The sequence below is a fragment of the Thalassophryne amazonica genome, chromosome 8 (assembly GCF_902500255.1).
Source record: "Thalassophryne amazonica chromosome 8, fThaAma1.1, whole genome shotgun sequence".
In the NCBI taxonomy this organism is placed as follows: Eukaryota; Metazoa; Chordata; class Actinopteri; order Batrachoidiformes; family Batrachoididae; genus Thalassophryne; species Thalassophryne amazonica.
In genome coordinates this window covers 22772062-22799179 of record NC_047110.1, presented here as the reverse complement: position 1 = coordinate 22799179, position 27118 = coordinate 22772062, and the positions used below count along the sequence as shown (strand labels likewise).

Here is a 27118-nt window from a genome sequence, read left to right as displayed (position 1 = left end):
TTTAACCAATAGTTTGTTTTGCCATTTCATTGTAATCAATTTTGTGTACCATTCAGTTACAGTTCCATTCTAGTTTTAGTTTTAATCATTAGTTTTCTGGTTTTCCCCTTTTTGATTTGTTACCGTAGTTCTTAAGTTTGCCCCTTTTGTTTTTGTTCACATTCATTTTTGAACACATCATGTTTCTCAGTTAGCTTTTCTGTCACTCACTTCTCTTGTTTTGCACTACTTTGTTTTGTCCTCTCACACACTCTTGCCTTTCTTCTCTCCTCTTTGTTCACTTCACCACACCTGCTTCACATCAACCTGATTAGTTTGCTCCTCTTTAAAACCCTCACAGTTCCACAGCTCACTGCCTGATTGTTGACTCTGTTCACTTTCCTGCCTCTTGTTCTTGTCCTGTTTGCTTTTGTGTATTTTTTGACCTTGCTTGTGTACTCTGATCTCCACCTCGCCGTTACCTTGAACTCAGCCTGTTTTTTTTTACTCTGCCCCTGTTTGCCTGCTTTGTTCCTAGACACCATGTGTATGAACCCTGCCTGGTTTATGGACAAAGTCTCAGCCTGCACCATGTCTGCTACCTCTGCCTGGATGGTCATTTTCCTCTTTTGTCCGGAGGACACGACGTCCAAGATTTCCAAAAACAATCTGAAATGTGGACTCATCAGACTACAGCACACTTTTCCACTTTGTGTCTGTCCATTCCACATGAGCTGGGACCCAGAGAAGGCGGCGGTGTTTCTGAATGTTGTTGATGTATGGCTTTTGCTTTGCATGGTAGAGTTTTAACTTGTACTTGTAGATGTAGTGACGTGTTAACTGACAGTTGTGTTCTTAAGTGTTCCTGAGCCCACGCAGTAAGATCCTTTACACAATGATGTCGGTTTTTAATGCAGTGCCGCCTGAGGGATCAAAGGTCACAGGCATTCCGTGTTGGTTTTCAGCCTTGCTGCTTACATGTATCAAGTTCTCCAGATTCTTTGAATATTCTGATTAGATTATTGTCTGTAGATAATGGAATCCCTAAATTCCTTGCAATTGAATGTTGAGCCATCTGGGCAGTCCCAGTCGTATACGACGGCTGAATACAAGTTTTACTTAATTATACATAACTTTTTTAATGATATTAGATAGAAACTTACTTTTTTTACAGAAATGTACTCTCTGGACTTTCGAAAGAGCCCTCCGCCATGTTTGTAGGCCTCATAGAAGCTGTGATGATGTGCGCAATGTGAGTGTCCAATCAGGAATTGGTTCACCGTCACCGTGGTTCTCTAAAATCCACTCGTAGGGCTAGGGATGGGTATTGATAAGATTTTATCTATCGATTCCTCTTATCGATCCAATTCCTTATCGATTCCCTTATCGATACCTCTTGTGAATTTTCTGTGTATGAAAAGTAGGCTTTACAGGTTTTCTGTGTCAACTACATTTTATTGAGTCTTAAAGTAAATAAATATGAAATTGGTCACTGGATCCTTAAACTCTACATGGTGGATCCTTGATCTCTCAACATAAATAGAAATAAACAAAATCTGTAGTTTTTGTCAACAGCATTTCCTTTCAGATATTATTGGCATGAATGTCATGCCATACCTCTGAGCTGAGCTCTTGCAGCTGGCTGTGCTGCACGTTAGGTTGTAATTCATAAAGAATGCAGGACGTCTCATGTTGGGAGGAAAAAAAGTTTTAGTCAGCTGTAGTTTTTTGTCTGTATTACAGCATTTGGAAAGAGGTGCCATTTTATTTAAGGTAGCAATTCGTTTTGAAATTATTAATTCTGACCGGACTCTGTCTTGGCAGAGAGAAGCACAGTTTTTGGAGCTGTGCCAACGGAATGGAGGATGATTCTCATTTCTTGACTGCAACAAGAGTCCCAGTTAATGACTTTAATCCACACAAAAGTGACTCATTTTTCAAAAGTGACATATTTTAATGGCTTTGAGAGGGGTTAAGAAGCAGACTTCCCGCTTCTGAAGAGCAGCAAATCAAAGAACCAACGAGCCGGCGGATAGAAGCATTGCTTCATTGGTTCACGCTTCAAAGTGGAGTCGCACTGCAGAAGCAATTGATTACAGAGCCGCTGTAGGGTCTGTAATAAACGTAGAGAAATGATCATTTTCCCGACAAACATCCTCTAAAACAACGGCCGCTCTGAAGTACCAATAAGGGAATCATTAACCCTCTGGGGCCGACGCCGTCATATATGACAGCTGGGACCAAGCTTTACTAAATTATAAATAAGTTTTTAATGATATGAGATAGAAACTTTTCAGGAGTGATATCTTACTAGTTGGCCCATTTGAATAGCCCCCTAACTCCTGCATTGTGTTAGGAATGTGGATTAGCATTGTCTTGACTGGGACAGTGGTATGTTTACCACTGTGTTACATCACCTTTCCTTCTAACAACACTCATGTTGTTAGAAGGAAAGCTGTGTTTACAGTGCCAAAACTACTAGCAACTGGTAGTAGTTTTGGCACTGTAAGTGTAACACTTGCATGTTTTCCATGAAACTTTGCACAGATAAGAATGCTGTGTATTTTGAATAAATGTGTGTGAACATTATTTTCCATGTCATTTTTTCCTTTCTTATTTCTGATTGCAAACCTTTATTACACTTTCACTTTCGCCCTGCTCCATTATGCACGGCGAAAGTGAAAGCAGACAGAGAGCCTCGCATGACAATCTCATGTGCTCAAACAAAGAGTGTGTAACTATCAGGATTGCTCCACTAGTTTGCATTTGAATGTTACTGGATTACTCTGTGGCTCTCTCCCTCTGGCGTAAAGCACTGTTTACCATATCAGTGAGATGAGGGAGAGGGGCTGCTCCTCAGACTGGAGCATAAACGCATAGACCATTTTGTATATATTGTTCAAAATGTGCATTTGTGTTTATTGTTTGAACTTTTTTGTTGTACAGTCTTTTACACAAGACCTCAAATAACCTTTATAAAGTGTCAAAACAGTTGTTTATTATACTTTGCTGTGTGTTTTGAATAAATGTGTGCGGAAAATAATTTTTCGCTTTACTTTTTACTTTGTTATTTTTGATTGTAAACTTTTATTACACTTATAAAACACAACAAAAGTATATATATTATGAAATAACAGGTTGTCCTGAAAAAGAGACATAAAACTTGATTTTGGGATGCAGGGAGAGCTGTTAACAGCAATAATAAAACATTTATGCCAAGTGAATGAACTGTCCAAAAAATGCCCTCAGACCCCAGAGGGTTAAGCAGAAAGACAATTGATATCAGTGGATCGAATCATTTCTTAACGATACCTGAAAAGAACCGGTTCTCGATACCCAACCCGACGTAGGGCAAAGATGCTTTACTACTTGGCCCATAAATGTTGTTGAATAGGCCTCTCTGGCTCCAACAATTGATGCGTAAAGCACAGTTTACGCATATAACGGCCTCATATGTGAGGAGAGGTTGTGTTCAGTGCAGGAACACACTCCAAAAAGAACAGTCAGCTCCATGGAAGTGCAAAGTTTGTGATGTGGCCCTTTTTGTAATAGCAGACAGAAACTGATTTGAGATGTGGCATGAAGACCAACAAAATGCATAGACCATTTTGTATATATTGTTCAAAATCTGCATTTGTGTTTATTGTTAGAACCTTTATTTTGTACATTCTTTTGTACAAGATCCCAAACTACCTTTATAAAGTGTCAAAATAATTATTATAGTTTGCTGTGTATTTTGAATAAATGTGTGTGAACATTATTTTCCACTTCATTTTTTCCTTTCTTATTTCTGATTGTAAACCTTTATTACACTTATAAAACACCACTATAGCATATATATTCTAAAAGTACATGTTGTCCTGAAAAAAGAGACATACTACTTGATTGTGGGATGCAGGGTGACCTTTTAACAGCAATAATAAAACATTTATGCCAGACGAGTGAACTGCCCCAAAAATGCCCTCGAACCCCAGGGACTGTTGGACTATTTTTTCATGCAGTTGTTCACAAAGTGATGATTCTCACCCCATCTTTGCTTGTGAATGGCTTAGTCTTTTGGGAATGCTCCTTTTATACCCAATCATGACACTCACAATTAGTGTCCTCGCTTATTGAGTGTTGTTAGAAGGAAAGGTGATGTAACAGTGGTAAACATACCACTTTCCTACCTTCTTTGAAATGTGTTCCAGGCATCCATTTCAAAATGAACAAATATTTGCTCAAAAACAAAGTTTATCAGTTTGAACATTAAATATCTTATCTTTGTGGTCTTTGTGGTGTATTCAATTGAATATAGGTTGAAGAGGATTTGCAAATCATTGTATTCTGTTTTTATTTACATTTTACACAACATCCCAACTTCACTGGAATTGGGGTTGTACATTCTTTCAATAGAAAGAATATTTCATTCGGTGAATGCTGGAACAAACCATTCAACGAGGTGAAGCTGAGTTGAATGGTTTGTTCCAGCTTTCACTTCATGAAATATTCATACCATTGAACTCATAAACATTCATTATTTGTATAATTGGCTTAGTAATTGATTGAACAGTGCCATAGAAGACAAAGAATACAAAGAGCACAGATAAGATTGATGAGGTAATTGACTGAACAATGCCATGGAAGAGCACAGATAAGAATGACGAGGCGAGACAATGTTTCATCAGTGCATGATTGATGACCGGAATGGACTTTGAAAGTGACTGTCTTACATACTATCAAATGATTTCATTGAATGGACTTTGGAACACCTTGGGTCTCTGTATATGTATATATAAACTTAATGTACTGGTATTTGTCTTCAGACCTGTACTCTGTATGACATCTACCTTTAAAGCTTTACATAACAAAAGATATTAGAAACTGAAACCTGTTTCCTCTGGTGTCTCATTTGTTGTCTGTGTCAGAGCTTTTATGTCATTTTCCTAACAGAATACATTAAGACAGTAAATTAACATTAAAAGATTAAGTAATTAACAGGAAATAAAATTCTAGTTCTTCTACACTCTTTCAACTTAACTAAAGTATTACAATGTAATGAGAGACGTTTTGTGGCAAGTGGAAATGACTAAAAAAATCTTTGCAAATTGTTAGGTTACAACAATTTTTCTTGTTGAGACAGCTGTTTTTTAGAGTAAAATTTTTTGATGTCTGAGGTTCTAAAAACATTCTGGACTCACACGCCATTGCTACTCATTATAGAAACTTTGCACAATTTCTTACCACCCTTGAAAAATGTCAGCTACCTATTTTTAAACACTACCAAATCTGGAGCCCGTGGATCACCACGGGCAACATGCTAGTTTTGTTTGTAATCAGCAAATAATATCTGAAGAAAACACTGTATGGATATCTTGATATTTTTGTGAAGTACAGCAGGATGCTCTGAAGAAACACCAAGTCAGAGTTCAATGATTTTTCATCTTTTTATTGAACATGTTTACGTTTTAGTACGTCATTATCAAGTGCCACTTTATACATTTCCTGTGGGTGCTAAAGCTCCAGAGTTTTCTTTGACTATTAAAATGGTTGGTACCATGTTTTCATAATATTCATGTTCACGCATACATGAATGGAAAGTAATCAGAGGAGCATTAACACATTTGCATATGATATCAGTATGTTTTGTACAGATATAGTCAACCACTATTCACATTAATCGTTTGATAATTTGTCAGCCAAATTATATTGAAGTCACATCAATGACAAACTAACTCATATGTATGAAATGTACCATATAATAAATGTTTCATGCATGTCCTATAATACCCATAATTCTCTTTAAATGAAATTCATTTTTTTTTTATATTTCCATCTGCTGGTGTTTGTGAAAGACCATGTTAGCAAAGCAGATTACCGACAAATATCTCATAAAAGAATAATTCCACAAATCTTAACAGTATAAACAGCAGGAAAAACAAAATAATTGCAATGCAAATTTACATTTGTTCATGTGTCTGTCAACATGATAAAATGCAAATGTTGATGACAAGATTGTTTAATTAAATTAATAAACCATAAACATGTAATAATTAACCAGTTAAATATTATATGTTATTGGCTCTTCAAATAAACTGGCTGCTCATTTAAAACACTAAGACGAAATTTACTTTAAACACACTTTCATATTCAGATGAGACAAAATTAACAGATTTTTTTTCGTGTTTTTTATGGACACATTTTGTATAAATGTCTTTTAACCACAGTTGTTCACATAACAAAAATATTCAGATAAGAACAACTACAAAAAAATGCACCACTGTAGCATATAAAGCATATTCATTTTCTTAAAAAAATCATTACTGATGTTGAATAAAATGAACTAATGAGCTTCAGTATAATTATTAACTGCTGGTTTATCATTACAGCACATTTATAGTTGCACACAGACAGACCAACATCACATAACGGGCCGTCTCGGACAAAAGCAGCACTAACCCTCGACACTGACCCAGTACAATCAAACTTCTCATAAATACTTTTTAAAAGAGTCCTGGTGAAGTACAGGAGCTTGTGCATGAGTTCACTGTCATACAAAGCTCTCCTCCATGTTGGAACACAGCAGGAAAGAGTCGACCAGCCGCGGTTTGATTAGTAACTTCTCATAAATACTTGGTAAAAGAGTCCTGGTGAAGTACAGGAGCTTGTGCATGAGTTCACTGTCATACAAAGCTCTCCTCCATGTTGGAACACAGCAGGAAAGAGTCGACCAGCCGCGGTTTGATTAGTTGCAGGTGGTCGGCCGCTTCGATACTGTCAGGACACCCCGCTGCCAGCCTCCTCAAAGCCGCCTGGAAACACACATGCACAAGGTCAGGTTTTGCAGCATGTGCTAATGGTGTGTATTGCACTACTGGAATTGAATTGAAATGAATTTATTAGGCACATATATGCTTAACAAAAATACCACGTACACAAACAAACAAAACTCATAGACAAAGTAGTTAAATGAAAGAAAAGAAAAAAGAAAACAATGTACATAGTGCCCAAAAGGCATAGGCAGAAGCAATGCTTATCAACGCCTGCACCCCCCCCCCCCCCCCCCATACAGTCAAATTAAACCAGGCTATGTGCCTGATCATGAACGATCATTTCCAAACAAAATGTGAAGAGAAGTCACATATTTCCCAAACAGCTCCTATTACGTGCTCGTTACCACCATACATTTTCAGTAGTAAGGATTCAAGTGTAGCAGATTCTTCATACAACATGCAAACTCATCCTGTTTCATCAGATACATATCCAGAGAACACCATATCTTTATATAAATATTTGAACCAGTTAATATTTGGACATCGTTTGAGTTCCTCAGGTAAATTGTTCCATTTTTGGGGGCCACAAATGGACACACAGAAGCATTTCCTGGTAATCCGAGCACCCACAATTTTGAAATGATACAAACCCCTTAAATTATATATTCCTTCTCTTGGCGCAAACAAAATCTTGAATTCTAAATGGCAATTGCTTATTTTTCACTTTGTACATCAATCGAACCGTCTTGAACGTTATCAGATCATAGAGTTTTAATATTTTCAATTTAATGAACAATGGGTTGGTATGATCATGATACCCTGCATTGTGGATTGTTCAGAATGCTCTTTCTTGAAGGATGAATAATTGTTCCACTGTAGTTTTATAGTTACTGCCCCAGACTTCTGCACAGTAAGTCAGGTAAGGTGCAATCAATGTGCAATACAGAGTATGTAGTGATTTGCCATGTATGTATGTAGTGATTCAAGAATGTGCGCTTAGCCCTATTTAAAACTGCAATACTTTTCAATACTTCATTTTGAATACACTCAACAAAAATATAAACGCAATACTTTTGGTTTTGCTCCCATTTTGTATGAGATGAACTCAAAGATCTAAAACTTTTTCCACATACACAATATCACCATTTCCCTCAAATATTGTTCACAAACCAGTCTAAATCTGTGATAGTGAGCACTTCTCCTTTGCTGAGATAATCCATCCCACCTCACAGGTGTGCCATATCAAGATGCTGATTAGACACCATGATTCACCAAGCTGAAAATGTCCCAGTTCTTGCATGGCCGGCATACTCAATGTCACCCATTGAGCATGTTTGGGATGCTCTGGACTGGCGTATACGACAGCGTGTACCAGTTCCTGCCAATATCCAGCAACTTCGCACAGCCATTGAAGAGGAGTGGACCAATATTCCACAGGCCACAATTGACAACCTGATCAACTCTATGCGAAGGAGATGTGTTGCACTGCATGAGGCAAATGGTGGTCACACCAGATACTGACTGGTATCCCCCCCAATAAAACAAAACTGCACCTTTCAGAGTGGCCTTTTATTGTGGGCAGTCTAAGGCACACCTGTGCACTAATCATGGTGTCTAATCAGTATCTTGATATGGCACACCTGTGAGGTGGGATGGATTATCTCAGCAAAGGAGAAGTGCTCACTATCACAGATTTAGACTGGTTTGTGAACAATATTTGAGGGAAATGGTGATATTGTGTATGTGGAAAAAGTTTTAGATCTTTGAGTTCATCTCATACAAAATGGGAGCAAAACCAAAAGTGTTGCGTTTATATTTTTGTTGAGTGTATGTTGAATATGAACTTTCCAGTTGATCCTTTCATCAGTAATCACACCTAACAACTTGTTCTCTTTGACACATTCTATGTTTACCCCTTCTATATTTAACTGTATTTCTGTGTCTTTTTTATGATTTCCAAATAATATTATTTTAGTTTTGGACCAATTTAATGACAGTTTGTTAATATCAAACCAACTCTTCAACTTTATCATGTCCGTTCCTAAATCAGATAATAATTGCTACAAATTATCTCCTGAACAAAACAGGTTTGTGTCATCTGCAAAGAGAACTACTCTGAACATATCTGAAACTCTACATAAATCGTTAATGTACAAAATAAATAACACAGAACCTTGGGGAACCCCACAAATAATGTCCAGATACGAAGAACAGCAGTCCCCGAGTTTAACAAACTGCTTCCGGTTTTCTAAATAGCTTTGAATCCAATTCAGAGCCACTCGTCTGATCCCATACAGTTCCATCTTTTGAAATAATATGTTGTGATGCAATGCAACACTATACATAACCACCATAGGTATCAACTGGCAGCCATAGAATCATAATAAGTGTCCATTTCTGTCTCTTCAGAGGAAGAACATCTAACTACATCTACTGTAAGAACATCTACTGTAGGCATGGGTGTCTTGTTGGTATCGATCAGTTTCTGGTGTCCTCATAGTGGGGCAGCATAGCAAAATGTGCATTTTGTGATTAAAACCATGAAATTTGGCACACAGATTCTAAATAAACTATTGTTTATTTTCAGATATGGAGACAACCTGGAACTGACCTCTAATGAACTACAAGGGTCAATAAAGAATTACACAAGGATCAAAATTTAAAAATATTCCAATTGTATTGAAAGAAATTCCAAAAAAGATATAGTGTGGACTAATTACGACTGAATGTTTTGGAGTTATGGGGTAAAAACAACAAAAATGGTATCAAAGGTTAATTTCAGTTTGTACAGTCAAAAGTTAAAGTTACTTTGTGTTTGGTAAAAGTGATGCAAATTATTGGTTGAGATAATAGGATTAATAACTGGAATAGTTTTGACTGTTCTGAATGCTTGGTCTCCAAAGTAAAGTTCAAACAAGGTTGACGGTCATTGGATTCTATGACATATGTTACCCTGTAACATGATAATTAAGCATGACAGATAGTGCAAACGATTCCATACCCTGATATCTCACTGTGTATTTAAGCCTCATGTTATGTTTGTCGCTGCCAGTTTGCTGTGCTTTTTGCCCTGTGCTTCTGCCTTCATTCCAGCCCTTCAATTTGTTATCTTTGTCATTGTCTAGCCATAGTTCTGTTTGCCAAGCCGTGCATGACCTTGTTTCATTTTTGGACCTCTTTTTACAGATTTTTGAACTTTGTCTCTCTGTGTTTTGAACTTTGCTCAATTTTTTTTGGACCACGCCACTGCCTCACGCCTGTCTGTTGCCTCCATCTGGCTGACTGTCATTCTGTGTACTGAACCTCTGCCTGTTTGCAAAATAAAGCCTTTTAATTACTCCTCAGCCACTGCATTTGTGTCCGTCGACTCTCTGAGCCACAACTCCACGTTCTGTGACATGTCCAAGTCATCCTACACCTGTCCCAACTCAGTCTGTGCCAAAGAGAAATGAAGCTGTTTGCTGTCCTCGCCGTTGCAGTCGGACTGACGCTGCCACAGTCAAGAGCAGGGGTGGGCAACGAGGGCCGAGACACTGCAGGTTTTCCTTGCAACCAATCACCTCAGCAGGTGGGTTGCTGATGAGCTTCTACTTTGAACATAAACACCTGGTTGTCTTGAAATTACCTGCTGAAACACCTGATCATTAATGAAATCACCTGCTGAGGTGACTGGTAGCAAGGAAAACCTGCAGTGCTTTGGCCCTTCATGGCACATGATTGCCCACCCCTGGTCAAGAGGATGCTGTGGGTAGAGGTGGGCGGATCGATCCTAGTATTGATAATATTGATACCAACGCTGGTATTGACATTGAATGATCCTCATGTAAAAAGATCAATACTCAAGCTTTTTTTCTCTCCCGCACACACCTACTGCTGCGCATGCAAATTCATCAAAGTCTACTCTCTGTAAGAGCAGCGATGCGTTGTGTCACACAACACAGAGCAGCACACCCTTTTATTGTGGTTTGTCAGCCCTCTACCTCAGGAGATTTTGTTTTAAGTTGTGTTGAGTGATATTTTTTAAACAAAAATGTTGATTGTGATAATAAAGTATTTTGTTGTCACATACAATGTTTGGCAAAATTCTATCCTAGGTCTTTTGGATCCTTTGGATTTATGAAGCTTAAATATGAAAAAGTATCAATATCAGTATCAATATCGACGATACTGGGCCTGTATTTACTTGGCATCGGATCAATACCAGAATTCCCGGTATCGCCCACCTCTAGCTGTGGGTGCATGAACTCGGTGAGGAAGTCTAACATCATGATTCTGGAGCTACTCAGATTCTAGCCACATTTGCATTCAGACTTCAGCAAACCCACTCAAAGACAACAATCTGACTTAAATCTAATTTATGCTGTTCACATTCAGAAAAAAACAATTAAAATAATTAATGATTCAGTTATGAGCAGTGGTGGGCACACTTCCGATAACAGATAATTATCGAAGATAATGTTTTCTTTATGAGATAACAAAATAAACAACGCTGTAGCGGCAAGCATTTTTAAAATTAGTTTAGCACTCACCTGTTAAGAATTTTGTAACAGACACACAGCTATAACTTTTACTAACAGAAGAGAGCCGTTTGTATAAAAAGCATTTCAATCCTCTGCAAACAAACAAATGCATTTCAGACACTCTGTTCAGGCTCCACAGACAACAGCATTAAACTCTAGTGCCTAAAACTCTCTTGAATATATTCTCTGCGTTTATAGATGTTGGTTTTATTTGCGTTTGTTAAATTCCACGCATTTTAAATGTAGCAGACAGGGATTACTGTATCTGGAATTTTGTTTTCAAGGCCTCTACTGCCATCTACTGGTCAGTAGTGTTCACTAAGCGTGTGGGAACCAGTAGATATCAGTGTTCTATTTATTTTGACCCCGGTTATGTCAGATGATTGTCAAATCAACTTTTTGGCTTTGCAAATGGCTTTTTTTGTGTGCAATGAATGTATACATTATACAAGTTTCACTTTTTTAATGGAATTACAACCTTATTTCTTTTTCAAATTCTCCCATTTTTTGCATCCAGCCTTATTTCCTTTAGAAATTTCCTTGACAAATAATATCAGTCTATTAGGACGTCAGGTTATGTGTTACACATATACATGTGTGTGTATATATTTTCCAACTTATTCCCATTGATGAAACTTTTCATTTTCTGCCTGAAAGCTTTTTAGATGAGTGTGTTCAGGGCTCCGTTTGTTTACAAAATACACACGTGTTACAGACCTTGAAATCCAACAGCAGGGATTGATATTATCCAAAGATTTATGAACATACAATTAACGTGCTTACACTTTATCATGATTTTCTCCGTTGTGAGATATAAAAGTGTCTTATCGTAGCGTTCGTGTGTATATGCATTATAACGCAGCGCACCAGCGACATTACGATATTCTTCAGAACGACAACATACGCAACCTGCATCCAGCAGCAGACACGCTGCTGTCATAGACAACTGCCTGTAAAGTTTTTTGGCAAGTTATAACTTTCTAAACAGCGTAATTTGTAATGAAAGCCGCTTCATTTGTGTGGCTCTTTCGGCGCCATGTTTGTTTTTTCAGAGACAGCAGTAAGCTCCTCCTACCCCTCCAAACGGAGGGATTTGTAGCCCTTCGCCTTCCCCTCCGCCTCGCTCCAAAAAGAGGCACTTTTACCCAGAATCCTTTGCGATCTGTCTGTTTGTTACAAAACCTCAGAATTAGTGCATTATTCAACATTAAAAGATATATGTTATATTTTAACTTTGTACAAATGACATAATTGACATTAATGGAGTTATTCTATCGGTATTAATGTTATTTATAATCAAAACCATAAGTCAGCATGACTTTATTTTTCAAGACCTGCGCCTGACTGGAGCTTCATAATTGAGAGAGTTGGCTTTATGACAGCTCTTGGAGTGTTTCTGTGCTGAGAGTGCTGTAGTAAACAAGAGCTTCCAGCAGGACCAGAATGTTGAAAGAAAAGTGTGGTCTCATTGTTGTGGTCTGTTTTTATTTTTATTATTATAAGCTTTTAAATTTGTTCTACTACTAGTTGTAGATGTGTCAGAAGTAATATTGGAATTTATGTTATCTGTAACTTCAGATACATTATTGGGTGCTTTATTGTTTTATCTTTATCGAAGATAACTTTTCAGTTATCTGATTATCTGTTATCGAAGTTAATTTTTTGGTTATCTGTGCCCACCACTGGTTATGAGATGATCCGGCATATACGAGGTCTGTCCGTAAAGTATAGGTCCTTTTTATTTTTTTCAATAACTATATGGATTTCATTCATATGTTTTTACGTCAGACATGCTTGAACCCTCGTGCGCATGCGTGAGTTTTTCCATGCCTGTCGGTGACGTCATTCGCCTGTGAGCACTCCTTGTGGGAGGAGTCGTCCAGCCCCTCGTCGGAATTCCTTTGTCTGAGAAGTTGCTGAGAGACTGGCGCTTTGTTTGATCAAAATTTTTTCTAAACCTATGAGACACATCGAAGTGGACACGGTTCGAAAAATTAAGCTGGTTTTCAGTGAAAATTTTAACAGCTGGTGAGAGATTTTGAGGTGATTCTGTCGCTTTAAGGACTTTTCACAGTGCGAGACGTTGCGCAGCGCTCTCAGGCGGCGTCATCAGCCTGTTTCAAGCTTAAAACCTCCACATTTCAGGCTCTATTGATCCAGGACGTCGTGAGAGAACAGAGAAGTTTCAGAAGAAGTCGGTTTCAGCATTTTATCCGGATATTCCATTGTTAAAGGAGATTTTTTTAATGAAAGACGTGCGGGCGGATTGCAGCGTCGGCTCGCAGCCGCCGCGACGCTCCGTCACAGGAAAAACACCTCTGTTGAAAGCCTTGAGGACAAGTTGGAACATCTCCAGCTGATAAACAATTTCTCATATACTCACTCCACTGAAAGATATCAAAAGCCAACTGGATTTTAACAAATGGTTATCAACACGGAGGTGTTTTTCCTGTGCCGCCGCACCGCGCCGGCTGTGTCCCGACGCTGCAATCCATCCGCACGTCTTTCATTAAAAAAATCTCCTTTAACAGTGGAATATCTGGATAAAATGCTGAAACCGACTTCTTCTGAAACTTCTCTGTTCTCTCACGATGTCCTTGATCAATAGAGCCTGAAATGTGGAGGTTTTAAGCTTGAAACAGGCTGATGACGCCGCCTGAGAGCACTGCGCGACATCTCGCACTGTGAAAAGTCCTTAAAGCGACAGAATCACCTCAAAATCTCTCACCAGCTGTTAAAATTTTCACTGAAAACCAGCTTAATTTTTCGAACCATGTCCACTTCGATGTGTCTCACAGGTTTAGAAAAAAATTTTGATCAAACAACGCGCCAGTCTCTCAGCAACTTCTCAGACAAAGGAATTCCGACGAGGGGCTGGACGACTCCTCCCACAAGGAGTGCTCACAGGCGAATGACGTCACCGACAGGCATGGAAAAACTCACGCATGCGCACAAGGGTTCAAGCATGTCTGACGTAAAAACATATGAATGAAATCCATATAGTTTTTGAAAAAAATAAAAAGGACCTATACTTTACGGACAGCCCTCGTACTGTGGAACTGAAATCCAGAATAATGTTTGGCACATAACATCATTTAACTCAAAAAGTTGGAAGAGATTTGATTTTCAATTGGAAGAGAAAATATTTTTGGGAGCATTGTGAGCTTGACAAAATTTTATGTATTACATGTTTATTATTGGTGGTCACGTTAAAATAATTGTATTTCATAGACACAATCTTCTGTGTATGGAACATGTGATAAGCATTTTTAACAATTTGTCACATTTTGGAGATCACTTTAATCAATGATGAAAATAATGAACAGATTTGTCAGTAATGCAAATCACTTTTTATACGCCATACGACGGGTGTTTTATTGTTTTTTAAATGTAATTTAAATGTGACTGTTTCCGAGTGGTGTGACTGAAATATACCGTTTGAATGTTGGAACAAATTATTTGCAGTGAAAATGCCTATATATATATATATAGGCATTTTCACTGCAAATAATTTGTTCCAACATATATATATATATATATATACATATATATAAAAAACTTTTATGTAAGTGCACGCGAGCGTGCACACACACATACACACACATATACAGATACAAACACATTTCATACGTACCAGGCAAGCTACGAGAACTGAATCGCTGTTATTTCTCTCAGTAGGGGATCGACACAGCTCAATAAGGCGAGGAACAGCTGAACAAGGTACAGGAGAAATTCTGTTACATTTCTTCATTATTTATCCATGTGTCCACAGCAGCCATTACTGCACAGCATCTGTGCTCGTGCACAGTATACATCCAAAATATAAGTACTCTGTGTAATCCTACAAACATACAAAATAACACAGAGGTCTCAGTAATAGTCACATTCTGACTTTAGCATTATTTTCTTTGTTGTTTCAGTAAAAATGAAGCAGCTATCTGATCATCGTCTTGAATTCTTTTAAAAGAATAAACTGTTCCCATCACTGATTACACATCTGTTGTGAAGTAAAGTAAAGTGCACCTGAAAAGTATTCACAGCACTACATTTCCAGATTTTATGTTACAGCCTTATTCCAAAATGGATGAGATACATTTTTTTTCATCAAAATTCAACACACAATACCCCATAATGACAATGTGAAAAAACATTTTTTGAGATTTTTTGAAATTTATATATATATATATATATATATATATATATATATATATATATATATATATATATATATATATATATAAAACAACAGCTAAGAAATGACGTGCATATAAGTATTCACAGCCTTTGCTATGAAGCTCAAAACTGAGCTTCATGCCCCTCCTTCAGCAAATCCCACCCCTGCCACATTTCTCCATGGAATGTGGAGTTGCGTCAGGAAGGGCATCCAGCGTAAAAGAAAAAAAACACGTGCCAATTCAACATGCACATCCACCTCGGATTTGCTGTTGTGACCGCAAGTGCAAACAAGGGAGCAGCCGAAGGGACCACCTACAACCCCTGGCAAAAATTATGGAATCACCGGCCTCAGAGGATGTTCATTCAGTTGTTTAATTTTGTAGAAAAAAAGCAGATCACAGACATGACACAAAACTAAAGTCATTTCAAATGGCAACTTTCTGGCTTTAAGAAACACTATAAGAAATCAAGAAAAAAAGATTGTGGCAGTCAGTAACGGTTACTTTTTTAGACCAAGCAGAGGAAAAAAATATGGAATCACCCTGTAAATTTTCATCCCCAAATTAACACCTGCATCAAATCAGATCTGCTCATTGACATTGACCCTATGCCATGACATTGACCCTATGTGTCTTTTTGCAAGGAATGTTTTTGCAGTTTTTGCTCTATGGCAAGATGCATTATCATCTTGAAAAATGATTTCATCATCCCCAAACATCCTTTCAATTGTCCAAAATATCAACATAAACTTGTGCATTTATTGATGATGTAATGACAGCCATCTCCCCAGTGCCTTTACCTGACATGCAGCCTCATATCATCAATGACTGTGGAAATTTACATGTTCTCTTCAGGCAGTCATCTTTATAAATCTCATTGGAAAGGCACCAAACAAAAGTTCCAGCATCATCACCTTGCCCAATGCAGATTCGAGATTCATCACTGAATATGACTTTCATCCAGTCATCCACAGTCCACAATTGCTTTTCCTTAGCCCATTGTAACCTTGTTTTTTTCTGTTTAGGTGTTAATGATGCCTTTCATTTAGCTTTTCTGTATGTCTACCAGTATGTTTGCCTTTAACAACCTTCCCATGTTGTTTGTATTTGGTCCAGAGTTTAGACACAGCTGACTGTGAACAACCAACATCTTTTGCAACATTGCGTGATGATTTACTCTCTTTTAAGAGTTTGATAATCCTCTCCTTTGTTTCAATTGACATCTCTCATGTTGGAGCCATGATTCATGTCAGTCCACTTGGTGCAACAGCTCTCCAAGGTGTGTTCACTCCTTTTTAGATGCAGACTAACGAGCAGATCTGATATGATGCAGGTGTTAGTTTTGGGGATGAAAATTTACAGGGTGATTCCATAATTGTTTCCTCAGAATTGAGTGATTCCGTATTTTTTTCCTCTGCTTGGTCTAAAAAAGTAACCGTTACTGACTGCCACAATCTTTTTTTCTTGATTTCTTATAGTGTTTCTTAAAGCCAGAAAGTTGCCATTTGAAATGACTTTAGTTTTGTGTCATGTCTGTGATCTGCTTTTTTTCTACAAAATTAAACAACTGAATGAACATCCTCCGAGGCCGGTGATTCCATAATTTTTGCCAGGGGTTGTACCTACTGACACACGTATCTACATATAAGGTCCCACAATCAAGGGCGTAGGTTTGGTCTCAGCTTTGGTAGGGACAATACCACCCCCCCGGCCCCCCTGCCCACCACCACCACCCCCTAACCCACTCATACCATTAGACGCACAAGTACAGCATAATACGTAACATATGACGACATAATGCTGAAAAATTTAACACTTTATTTACAATATTAAGTGTGTAGGCAAACTAACAAATAGCTTAAATAACAAAATTGCACCCAAAATCACAAATCTATTCTATAGGCCTACACCTGAGAGAACAAGAAAAAAAAAATAAATAAATAAATACTTGTGGAGCTAACAAAAAAAAAAGTTTTTGCAACCAAGATGTATAATCTATTCTCTTCATCAATAATGCAGTTGTAGGTATCTGGCAACCTAATTTGCCAAAAAAAAAAGGGCTTTCCAATGATATATGGTGTACGAGGTCTGTGATAAAAAAAAAAGCGGTCCTTTTTATTTTTTTCTAAAAATAAATGGATTTGATTCATATGTTTTTACATCAGACAAGCTTGAACCCTCATGCGCATGCGTGAGTTTTGTCATGCCTGTCGGTGACGTCATTCGCCTGTGGGCAGGCTTTGAGTGAGGTGTGGATTCCCCCTCCCGTCGGAATCTCTTTGTCCAAGACGCTGCAGGGAGATGGCGTGCATTGCTTTATCAAATTTTTTCAGGACCAGTGAGGGATATCCGTGTGGACACTATTCGAGAAATTCAGCTGGTTTTCGGTGTAAAGTTTAACGGCTGATGAGAGATTGTGGAGTTTCTTTCGCTTTAAGGACAGCCCACAATGCGGATCGGTGTGGCGCGGTCGGAGGTGGCATCCGTCTGGCTGTTTCGAGCTGAAAACATCCTAATTTAAAGCTCTGTTCACCCAGGACGTCGTCAGAGAACAGAGAAGTTTCAGAAGAGGCCGGCATCAGGAGTTTATGCGGACATTCCACTGTTAAAGGAGATTTTGTAATGAAAGAACGTGCGGACAAATTTGTCGAGTCGGGTCCGTGACGACGCCCCAAATCCGTTCGCGCCGCCACAGGAAAAACACCTCCGTGTTGAAAACCATTTGTAAAATTCAGGCGGCTTTTGATGGCTTTCAAGAAGTGAGTATCTGAGAAATTGTTTAACAGCTGGGCATGTTCCAACTTGTCCGTTAAGGTTTCCAACAGAGGTGTTTTTCCTGTGGCGACCCCCCGCGGTCGGGTCCGGCCCGACATGTGAATCTGCCCGCACGTTCTTTCATTACAAAATCTCCTTTAACAGTGGAATGTCTGGATAAACTCCTGATCCCGAATTCTTCTGAAAGTTCTCTGTTATCTCACGACGTCTTGAGTCCACAGAGCCTGAAATTAGGAAGTTTTCAGCTTGAAACAGCGAGACGCCGCCGCCTCGGAGCGCAGATCGCCATCAGGCACTGTGGGCCATCCTTACGGCGACAGTAAAACTCCAAAATCTCTCATCAGCCGTTAAAATTTTCACCGAAAACCAGCTGAATTTATCGAATGGTGTCCACTCAGTTGTGCCTTACAGCTTTTGAAAAAATTTTTTATCAAACAAAGCAGCAGTCTCTGAGCCATTCCTAAACAATGAAAAAATCGACGAGAGGGTGGGCGACTCCTCACTCAAAGACTGCCCACAGGCGAATGACGTAACCGACAGGCGTGAAAAAACTTTTGCATGCCCACGAGGGTTCAAGCATGTCTGATGTAATCACACGTGATTCAAATCCATATAGTTTTTGAAAAAAATAATAAGGTCCGTTACTTTTCTCACAGACCTCGTATTACAGTAAACGTAAGCCTGTGATGTCATAACGCAGAGGAAAAACAGGGAAGTTTCACACTAGTGCTCCGCTGATTCTCATTACCGTAAGTTCTCATGTAAGCCCTCACTCTGAAAAATTTCAACACTGACAGCAAGCCAAGAACCCGTGCTTTCCAACTGTATGCTATATGTTGCATATATTATGGTAAAGTGCGTTCGGTGACTTTTGAAACGAGGGAAAAGTATGAAAAAGAGCGCAAAAGTGACAGAAAAGTACAGAGACAGACAGCAAACATAAATGTAGTAATTTCTGAGGAAAAGGCAGGATGTTAGTGTCATTTGTGAAGGTGTGTGTGCGTGTTTGTGTGGGTGTGCAGTTTATTTTAAGTGTGGCGCACAGCATTGTTCGCAAGCTCCCCCCCGCCCTTCTTGTTTTTCTGCACCAGAGCAGTGTTGCCAGATATGAAATATGAAACTATCGTACCAAAACCTCAAAATTATCGTATTTTGGGAGAAATTATCGTACACAAACAAAACACATACAACGAAGCCATTTTAGCATTTTTTTTTTTTAATTTACAAAGAATTTTATGTCACATTTTTAAACAGTAATTATAGTAATGGGGAAACTATGGCACAAAAAGAACGCAAATGCACTACCAGACTAGAAAGATTTTGTTTTTTTCTGTGAAGGGACACAAACGTGTGTTAATTACCAGACTAGAAAGAGTCGAATTCAACCTCGAGGTCGCTGTCGTCATCCGATGCCATGGCCACTTGTGCAGATTTTGTTGAACACAGAAAAAATGTTGACACCTCCATAAGGAACTTGAACTTGAACTTATTTTTCTTGTATATCTCTTTGCTCTTGTGTTTTGTTTGTTTGTTATTGCATTTGTTGAAATAAAGTTTCAAAACAAAAAAAAAGATGTTGGTTGGGGAATCTTCCTGTCATGGCAGAGATTGGATGGGAACTCATTACTTTGTATGGAGAGGGGGCGGGCTTTCAAATGACTTTGTCCCGGTCGCCCAAAGCCAGCAGCAGCCCTGTGTGTGGTGTGTCTTTGATGCCGCCTGAGTGCAACACCTGCAAAATGATTCTTGGGTGTCAGAGAGAGATGCGTGTTTGGGCAACCAACTGAAATTATCGTACATATTGGATTTTTTCCCATTATTGATTGTACATTTATTGATCGTACATCGTACAGAGGGCAAAACTATCGTACAAATACGATAATTATCGTACATCTGGCAACACTGCACCGGAGCCATCCATCCTCTGCTCTCCGGGACCTCCCACTTTACAAATGAAGCACTGCCTGCCACGAGATGTGCTTTGTTTACATCCATGTGAGAAGAACGTGAGCTAATGAAATTGCAACATGGTAACCCTGTCACTCTGGCACGTCGAAAACACAAAACGTGACGACTAAAATTATAGTATCGAGTTCGCAAAAAAATTGTGAATGATTTTGTTATATAGAAAAAATGCTAAATATTGGTAGGGACTATTTTGCCATCGCAAAATATTGGTTGTGACTTGTCCCTATGGTCCATATGCAAACCTACGCCCCTGCCCACAATTGACAATGCATGTCAGAGCACAAACCAAGCATGTAGTCAAAGAAACTGTCTGTAGACCTCAAACCTGATGGCAGTGGCGGCTCCAGAGATTTTTTTTTTTCTGCAGGTTCTGTAGGGGAGCTTGGCATGTTTATGAGGATGCTGTGGGCTTGTGTGTCACAATGGCTCTCTACTACACTTCTGCCACATTCATGGGCATGTGCACACATAGCCACATTGTGATCTGCGACAGTCACTAATGACATACAGAATGATCAAAATCACACACAAATCTAGCCTACTGTTCAATGCAAATATCCACAGACCTCCACATGTAGCCTATAGCCTCAAGGAAAAATTGCAACAGCCGGTATAGAAAATCTTTCACCTACCATTGATGTCTTCATAACAGCACAATGTGGCTGTTGTTGTGGTTAAGAGCAAAAACAATGATTTGGTTCCTGTCCAGATGCCATGTTGTCTGTGGATTAAACACCAGGAGTGACACCATGTTACTGGTTTGTCCGTCCCCGCTGCTGTTCCTCAGGTATTTCTTTAGGCGACACAGACTTCACTTCTTTCCAATTCCACTCATGAATATTTGGATAGCAAAAACCAAACCATTTCAGCAACTTGAAACTACACTCACAACAGTAGAACGTCATCATTGATGCTGAAAAACTCGCCCATGCCTTTGTCTCCTCTAGGGTTGACTACTGTAACTCAATGCTCTTTGCGATATCTGGAAAAAACCTTCAAAGGCTCCAATACATTCAAAACAGTGCGGCTAGTATTGTGATGAGAGTACGTAAACAGGAGCACATTACTCCTATACTCCATAACCTTCACTGGCTCCCCATCACCAACTGAATCCATTTTAAGTTCCGAGCACCCACCAATGCATCCATGGCAATGCCCCCACATAACTCAAAGACCTCCTCAATTCCCACACACCCTCCCGTTCCCTCCATTCATACAACACTAATGTCCTCTGTCCCCCTCGCACCAATCTTCACACCCTGGGAGACGAGGCCTTCTGTTCAGCTCCCCCTCATGTTTGGAACTCCCACCTTGACCATCTGAGGGCTCTGCAAACTGTGGAAGCTTTTTAAAAAAGCCTCAAGACATACCTGTTTAGACAGGACTATCACAGGGTTCAATAATTTGAATCTGTTGCATCTTAGTCTTTTTTATCCTATTTTATTATTTTATTTTGGTTTTATTCTAGTCTGGTAACTGTTTTTATCTTAAGATTTTCAGTTTTTATTCTCTTGCTTATCCTTGGTTTTATTTTTTTCCTGCAGCACTTTGAGATTTTTATTAATGAAAGGTGCATTATAAATTAAACTTATTATTATTATCATGATATTGTTCAGTGTGATGTCATTAAACATCATGTTATACTCATTTTGTGTAAAACAATAAGTTTTGTTGATGATTGTTTATTTTCTTTTATGAGTGAAATATTTATCTAATCACATAAATCTGAAAATGCCACAAGTGTCTTACTGTGGAAAACTGAAAAGACGATGTTATCACCCTGCCTCTATAACATGTTATTAACAGTGTAACTTTACAGTCTAATTTAGTACATCATTTTTTTTTTTCTTTTTGTTGGTGGTGGGACAAAGCTCCTGCACCCTCCAACTCAGTCTGAGCAACTCACCCAGAGCAGACAGACACTGAGGGGCTTCTTAAAAACCCTTACGAAAAAAACCTTAACAAGAAACTTCCATCATAACGAATTACCACATTTCCAGACATCATCTTCCAAATCAAGGGTGTCATCTGGAGAACAGTTTTCATATGATGAATTCTGGCAACAAGTCAGATTAAAAAAATTTATGTAATCCATGAGCTGGCTTCTAAAGTTTTAGCATCTGTTGCTGCATTAATTAGCCCCACGTCTTCTTCCCTATTTTTTTGTAGAAGCTTTATATCGCTACATGCAGACCTGGCATGTGTACTACAGCAATTTCATGTGGTTTCACTGGATCTGTGAGAACAGAGATATTTCTTGAATGGAACACTTTTTGAAAATGACATAGAAAAACATAGCAGAAGTTCAGTTTCAGGGTAGACAAGGCGTTAAAAACATGGGATGAAATTAAATTAAAATAATGAATGAGGAATTATTTTCTTGGGGGTGCTATGACAAATCCAGGGGGAGCTCTAGAGCCCCCTCACACCCCCTGGCACCGCCCATGCCTGATGGAACTTGAGAGGTGCTGCAAAGAGGAATGGGCAAAACTGCCCAAAGATAGGTGTGCCAACTTGAGTCATCATTTTCAAAAACACTTGAGGCTGCAAAAGTATTGAGCAAAGGGTGTGAATACTTGTGTACATGTGATTTCTTAGTTTTTTTTTTTAAATAAATTTGCAAAAAATTTAAAAAGAAACTTTTTTGATGTTGTCATTATGGGGTGTTGTGAGTAGAATCTTGAGGCAAAAAATTATTTACTGCATTTTGGAATAAGGTTGTAACAACCAAATATGGAAAAAGTGAAGCGCTGTGAAATATTTTCCGGATGCACTGTATGTGAACTGATATAATTGTAAATATATATATATATATATATAATAAATATAAATATTGTAAATATCTACTTACAGTGGAAAAGATTCAAAAACATGTATGAGAGTGAAGTTTCTTATGTTCAGTGACAAAAAGCTTTGGCTGATGAAATGTTGTGTTTCGTTTTGTATCTTGCTTATTAACCTATTTATCTCACAATTATAGTTTCAGCATTTTTGACTGGAAGTACAACCCCAATTCCAATGAAGTTGGGGTGTTGTGTGAAATGTAAAAAAAAACAGAATACAATGATTTGCAAATCCTCTTCAACCTATATTCAACTGAATACACCACAAAGACAAGATATTTAATGTTCAAACTGATAAACTTTATTGTTTTTGTGCAAATATTTGCTCATTTTGAAATGGATGCCTGCAACACAATTCAAAAAAGCTGGGACAGTGGTATGTTTACCACTGTGTTACATCACCTTTCCTTCTAACAACACTCAATAAGCATTTGGCAACTGAGGACACTAATTATTGAAGCTTTGTAGGTGGAATTCTTTCACATTCTTGCTTGATGTACGACTTCAGTTGTTCAACAGTCCGGGGTCTCTGTTGTCGTATTTTGTGCTTCATAATGTGCCACACATTTTCAATGGGTGACAGGTCTGGACTGCAGGCAGGCCAGTCTAGTACCCGCACTCTTTTACTACGAAGCCACGCTGTTGTAACACGTGCAGAATGTGGCTTGGCATTGTCTTGCTGAAATAAGCAGGGACGTCCCTGAAAAAGACGTTGCTTTGATGGAAGCATGTGTTGCTCCAAAACCTGGATGTACCTTTCAGCATTGATGGTGCCATCACAGATGTGTAAGTTGCCCATGCCATGGGTGCTAACACATCCCGATACCATCACAGATGTGCAAGTTGCCCATGCTATGGGCACTAACACACCCCCATCACAGATCTGGGCTTTTGAACTTTGCACTGGTAATAATCTGGATGGTCTTTTTCCTCTCTTGTCTGGAGGACACGACATTCATTATTTCCAAAAACAAATTAAAATGTGGACTCATCAGACCTCAGCACACTTTTCCAGTTTGCGTCTGTCCATTTCAAATGAGCTTGGGCCCAGAGAAGGTGGTTGCATTTCTGGATGTTGTTGATGTATGACTTTCGCTTTGGAAGGTAGAGTTTTAACTTGCACTTGTAGATGTAGCGACGACCTGTGTTAACTGACAGTGGTTTTTTGAAGTGTTACTGAGCTCATGCGGTAAGATCCTTTACACAATGATGTTGGTTTTTAATGCAGTGCCATCTGAGGGATTGAAGGTCACTGGCATTCAGTGTTTTGGCCTTGCTACTTACATGTAGAAAGTTCTCCAGATTCTCTGAATTTTGTGATTATATTATGGACTGTAGATGATGGAATCCCTAAATTCCTTCCAATTGAACGTTGAGAAACATTGTTCTGAAATTGTTGGACTATTTTTTCATGCAGCTGTTCACAAAGTGATGATCCTCACGCCATCTTTGCTTGTGAATGGCTGAGACTTTGGGGGATGCTCCTTTAATACCCAATCATGAGTGTCGTCAGTTCCCAAACACTTATTAAGTGTTGTTAGAAGGAAAGGTGATGTAACACAGTGGCAAACATACCACTGTCTCAGCTTTTTTGAAATTGTTTGCAGGCATCCATTTCAAAATGAGCAAATATTTGCACAAAAACAATAAAGTTTATCAGTTTGAACAGTAAATATCTTGTCTTTGTGGTGTATTCAACTGAATATAGGTTGAAGAGGATTTGCAAATCATTGTATTTTGTTTTTATTTACATTTTACACAACGTCCCAACTTCATTGGAAATGGGGTTGTACTTAATACATCAGAACTGGTTTATCAGTGATAATCCAGTGAAAGGCCATGCTACCTTTTAACTTAATCGCCGACTGGGCGACATCAGCATCTCTACTCAGACGTGCCAGTGTAACAGCTGCTTTCTGCTGGACACGCTCACACGCAGCGCCCTCTGATGGACTGGAGGATGATGGCTTTTCTCCCAACAGCAGAAGCAGTCGCTCTATTCCTGATAGACAGAATAGTCACTGACCTTCAGAGGACCTGGAAATACTCTATCACTGACATGAAAGGGATCATTAGTTGGTTGCAGCATAATTATTTAATCTTGAAAAGCCATATTGTTGTCTCAGGTTGTGACAAAATCTATTTTTTGCGGTGCATTTTGGGAAACATTAGGCACCATATACATATGTAAGCCAATCATTAGTCATACTGTGGAATAAGTGAGAGAAGAATAACTAAGCATAATAAATTGTGACTGGAAGGTTGCACAAAAATATGATCCACCAAAATAGTGTGTGAGCAAATATAACACACAAGAACAGCAAATGGTGAAAGTAAAAATAAGAATATGAAAAATAATTATATATTTAGGAATACTAGCTCAGTCATAAATATTTTTTAAATACTCTAATTATACTCTCAACACAAATTGCTAGATGCTGCCACCTTGTGGATTCAAACTGAAATACAATTTATTGACTTACACACACACACACACACACACACACACACACACACACACACACACACACACACACACACACACACACACACACACACACATATCTGCAGCAGTATAATGACCTACCTTGTTCTTGTAGGACTTCAAAAGCACATTGCTCTAAGACGGACAGGTTTGCCAAGATTGTCACCACCTGATATTTAAATGAAAATACAATTCACCAACTCGTTCGGATACTGTTTTCAGTATCATGTTTGTTTGAATATGAAGATATCCATAGCTAAAATCTGCTATGTACAGCTCGTGCATGCAATAGCACTCAACACTGTTGCTCATTACTGTTCTATTTTATAGGTACATTGTTTAGCCATAACAATTTCACGTGGATTTGTACCTGGTCTTTGGAGTAAGGCGTGTCAACTCTTTGGCGGTCCCGACACGCCTGAAAGAGGATGTGGATGGCATTTAGTTGAAGGAGGATCTCACAGGCCATGCTGTCAAAAAAGGTGATGTTGGCCAAAGCAGCAGATGCCAGGAGGAACACTTCACCACAGGAGGCGCTCTCACACAACTCTGGGGGCAGAACCAGGCACTCAATGAGAATAAATTAATGCCGTCTGTTTTGAGGTCACTGTCATCTGGGAGTCAATCAGATCTCATGTCCAGGTTTTAACAGGTGGCTGGAGGTTTCTTCAGAAGATGTTTAGTCTATCTCTGCCAAAGAGTTTATGTCTTGGTCACACTGTATTCATTTGTCAGTCTGTAGAGGTTATAATTTGCAAATCTTCATGAGTGAATTTTGTGCTTGAGGAGTCACTTTTGTAAGAACAATTGATGGGACTATGAGACTATCTGGATACAGACTGCTTCTTTTAATTTTACATTGTGAGAAGATCAGATCAGATCCGGGAGACCTTTGTGCCGTATACATGACCCTAAAGAACTGCTCTGCTTCCAGACTGACAGCCACTTCAGGAAGACCTGGTCTATCTCAGTCTCCTGAAATGAGTCATCTGACACCTCCGTGCGACACATGGACATGCCCTTGACCTCATCCAGTACTGGGGCATGAGCAATGAGCCATGGTGGGCACAGTTCAGCTAATCCGATAGCAGATAATTATCAAAGCTAATGTTTTTGGTAGCGTATTAGCTTTTCAGATAAGTTTTAAAACTATCATCGGACTATCATTATCTTGTGATAAATTTAGTTCCGATAACTTTCAGTCCACTACATTTTTTTTAACTGATAAAGTGAGCAAAGTTTAACGGTCAAAAATGTTTGTAAACCCTAAAATCAAACATTTTAGTCCGTCTGTTGTGTATTTGTGGCAGACTGGCTGCCTGTCGCTTGCTGATGACGTTATCATTAAGCGCAAGACGTGACTGGCTGGTCAACACAGGGAGCATTGTGGGTGGACCGACTGTTACCGTCCGCTCGACCGACACAAACAAAACAGACTAATTTTAACATTATTTTATGATTTCTTTGTGGCTGGTGAGATAATTTAATCACCAAGACTCGGTGGGGGAGACGAGCTCTCATGGCGCTGCTGTGTGCAGAGGGACTTTCTTCACTGTTTAGACACTGTTACTGTTTTGGATTAAAAAAGTCATTCGCCTGTGAGCACGCCTTGTGGGAGGAG

General features: G+C 38.9%; 1 protein-coding gene across 3 annotated transcripts in view; it reads right to left on the bottom strand.

Annotated features, from left to right (window-relative positions):
* Positions 1-5444: 5444 nt before the first annotated feature.
* The window catches only part of LOC117515351 (protein inscuteable homolog), a 208059-nt gene continuing 186385 nt past the window's right edge, over positions 5445-27118 (bottom strand). For 2 of the 3 annotated variants that reach the window (XM_034175869.1, XM_034175870.1), the window contains exons 9-13: positions 25868-26046; positions 25600-25666; positions 24859-25014; positions 14886-14962; positions 6563-6770 (exon numbers count right to left, since the gene is read on the bottom strand). In XM_034175869.1, coding sequence (XP_034031760.1) covers positions 6642-6770; positions 14886-14962; positions 24859-25014; positions 25600-25666; positions 25868-26046 — 608 coding nt within the window. In that variant the 3' untranslated portion in view covers positions 6563-6641. The other variant, XM_034175871.1, reaches the window with a different exon arrangement.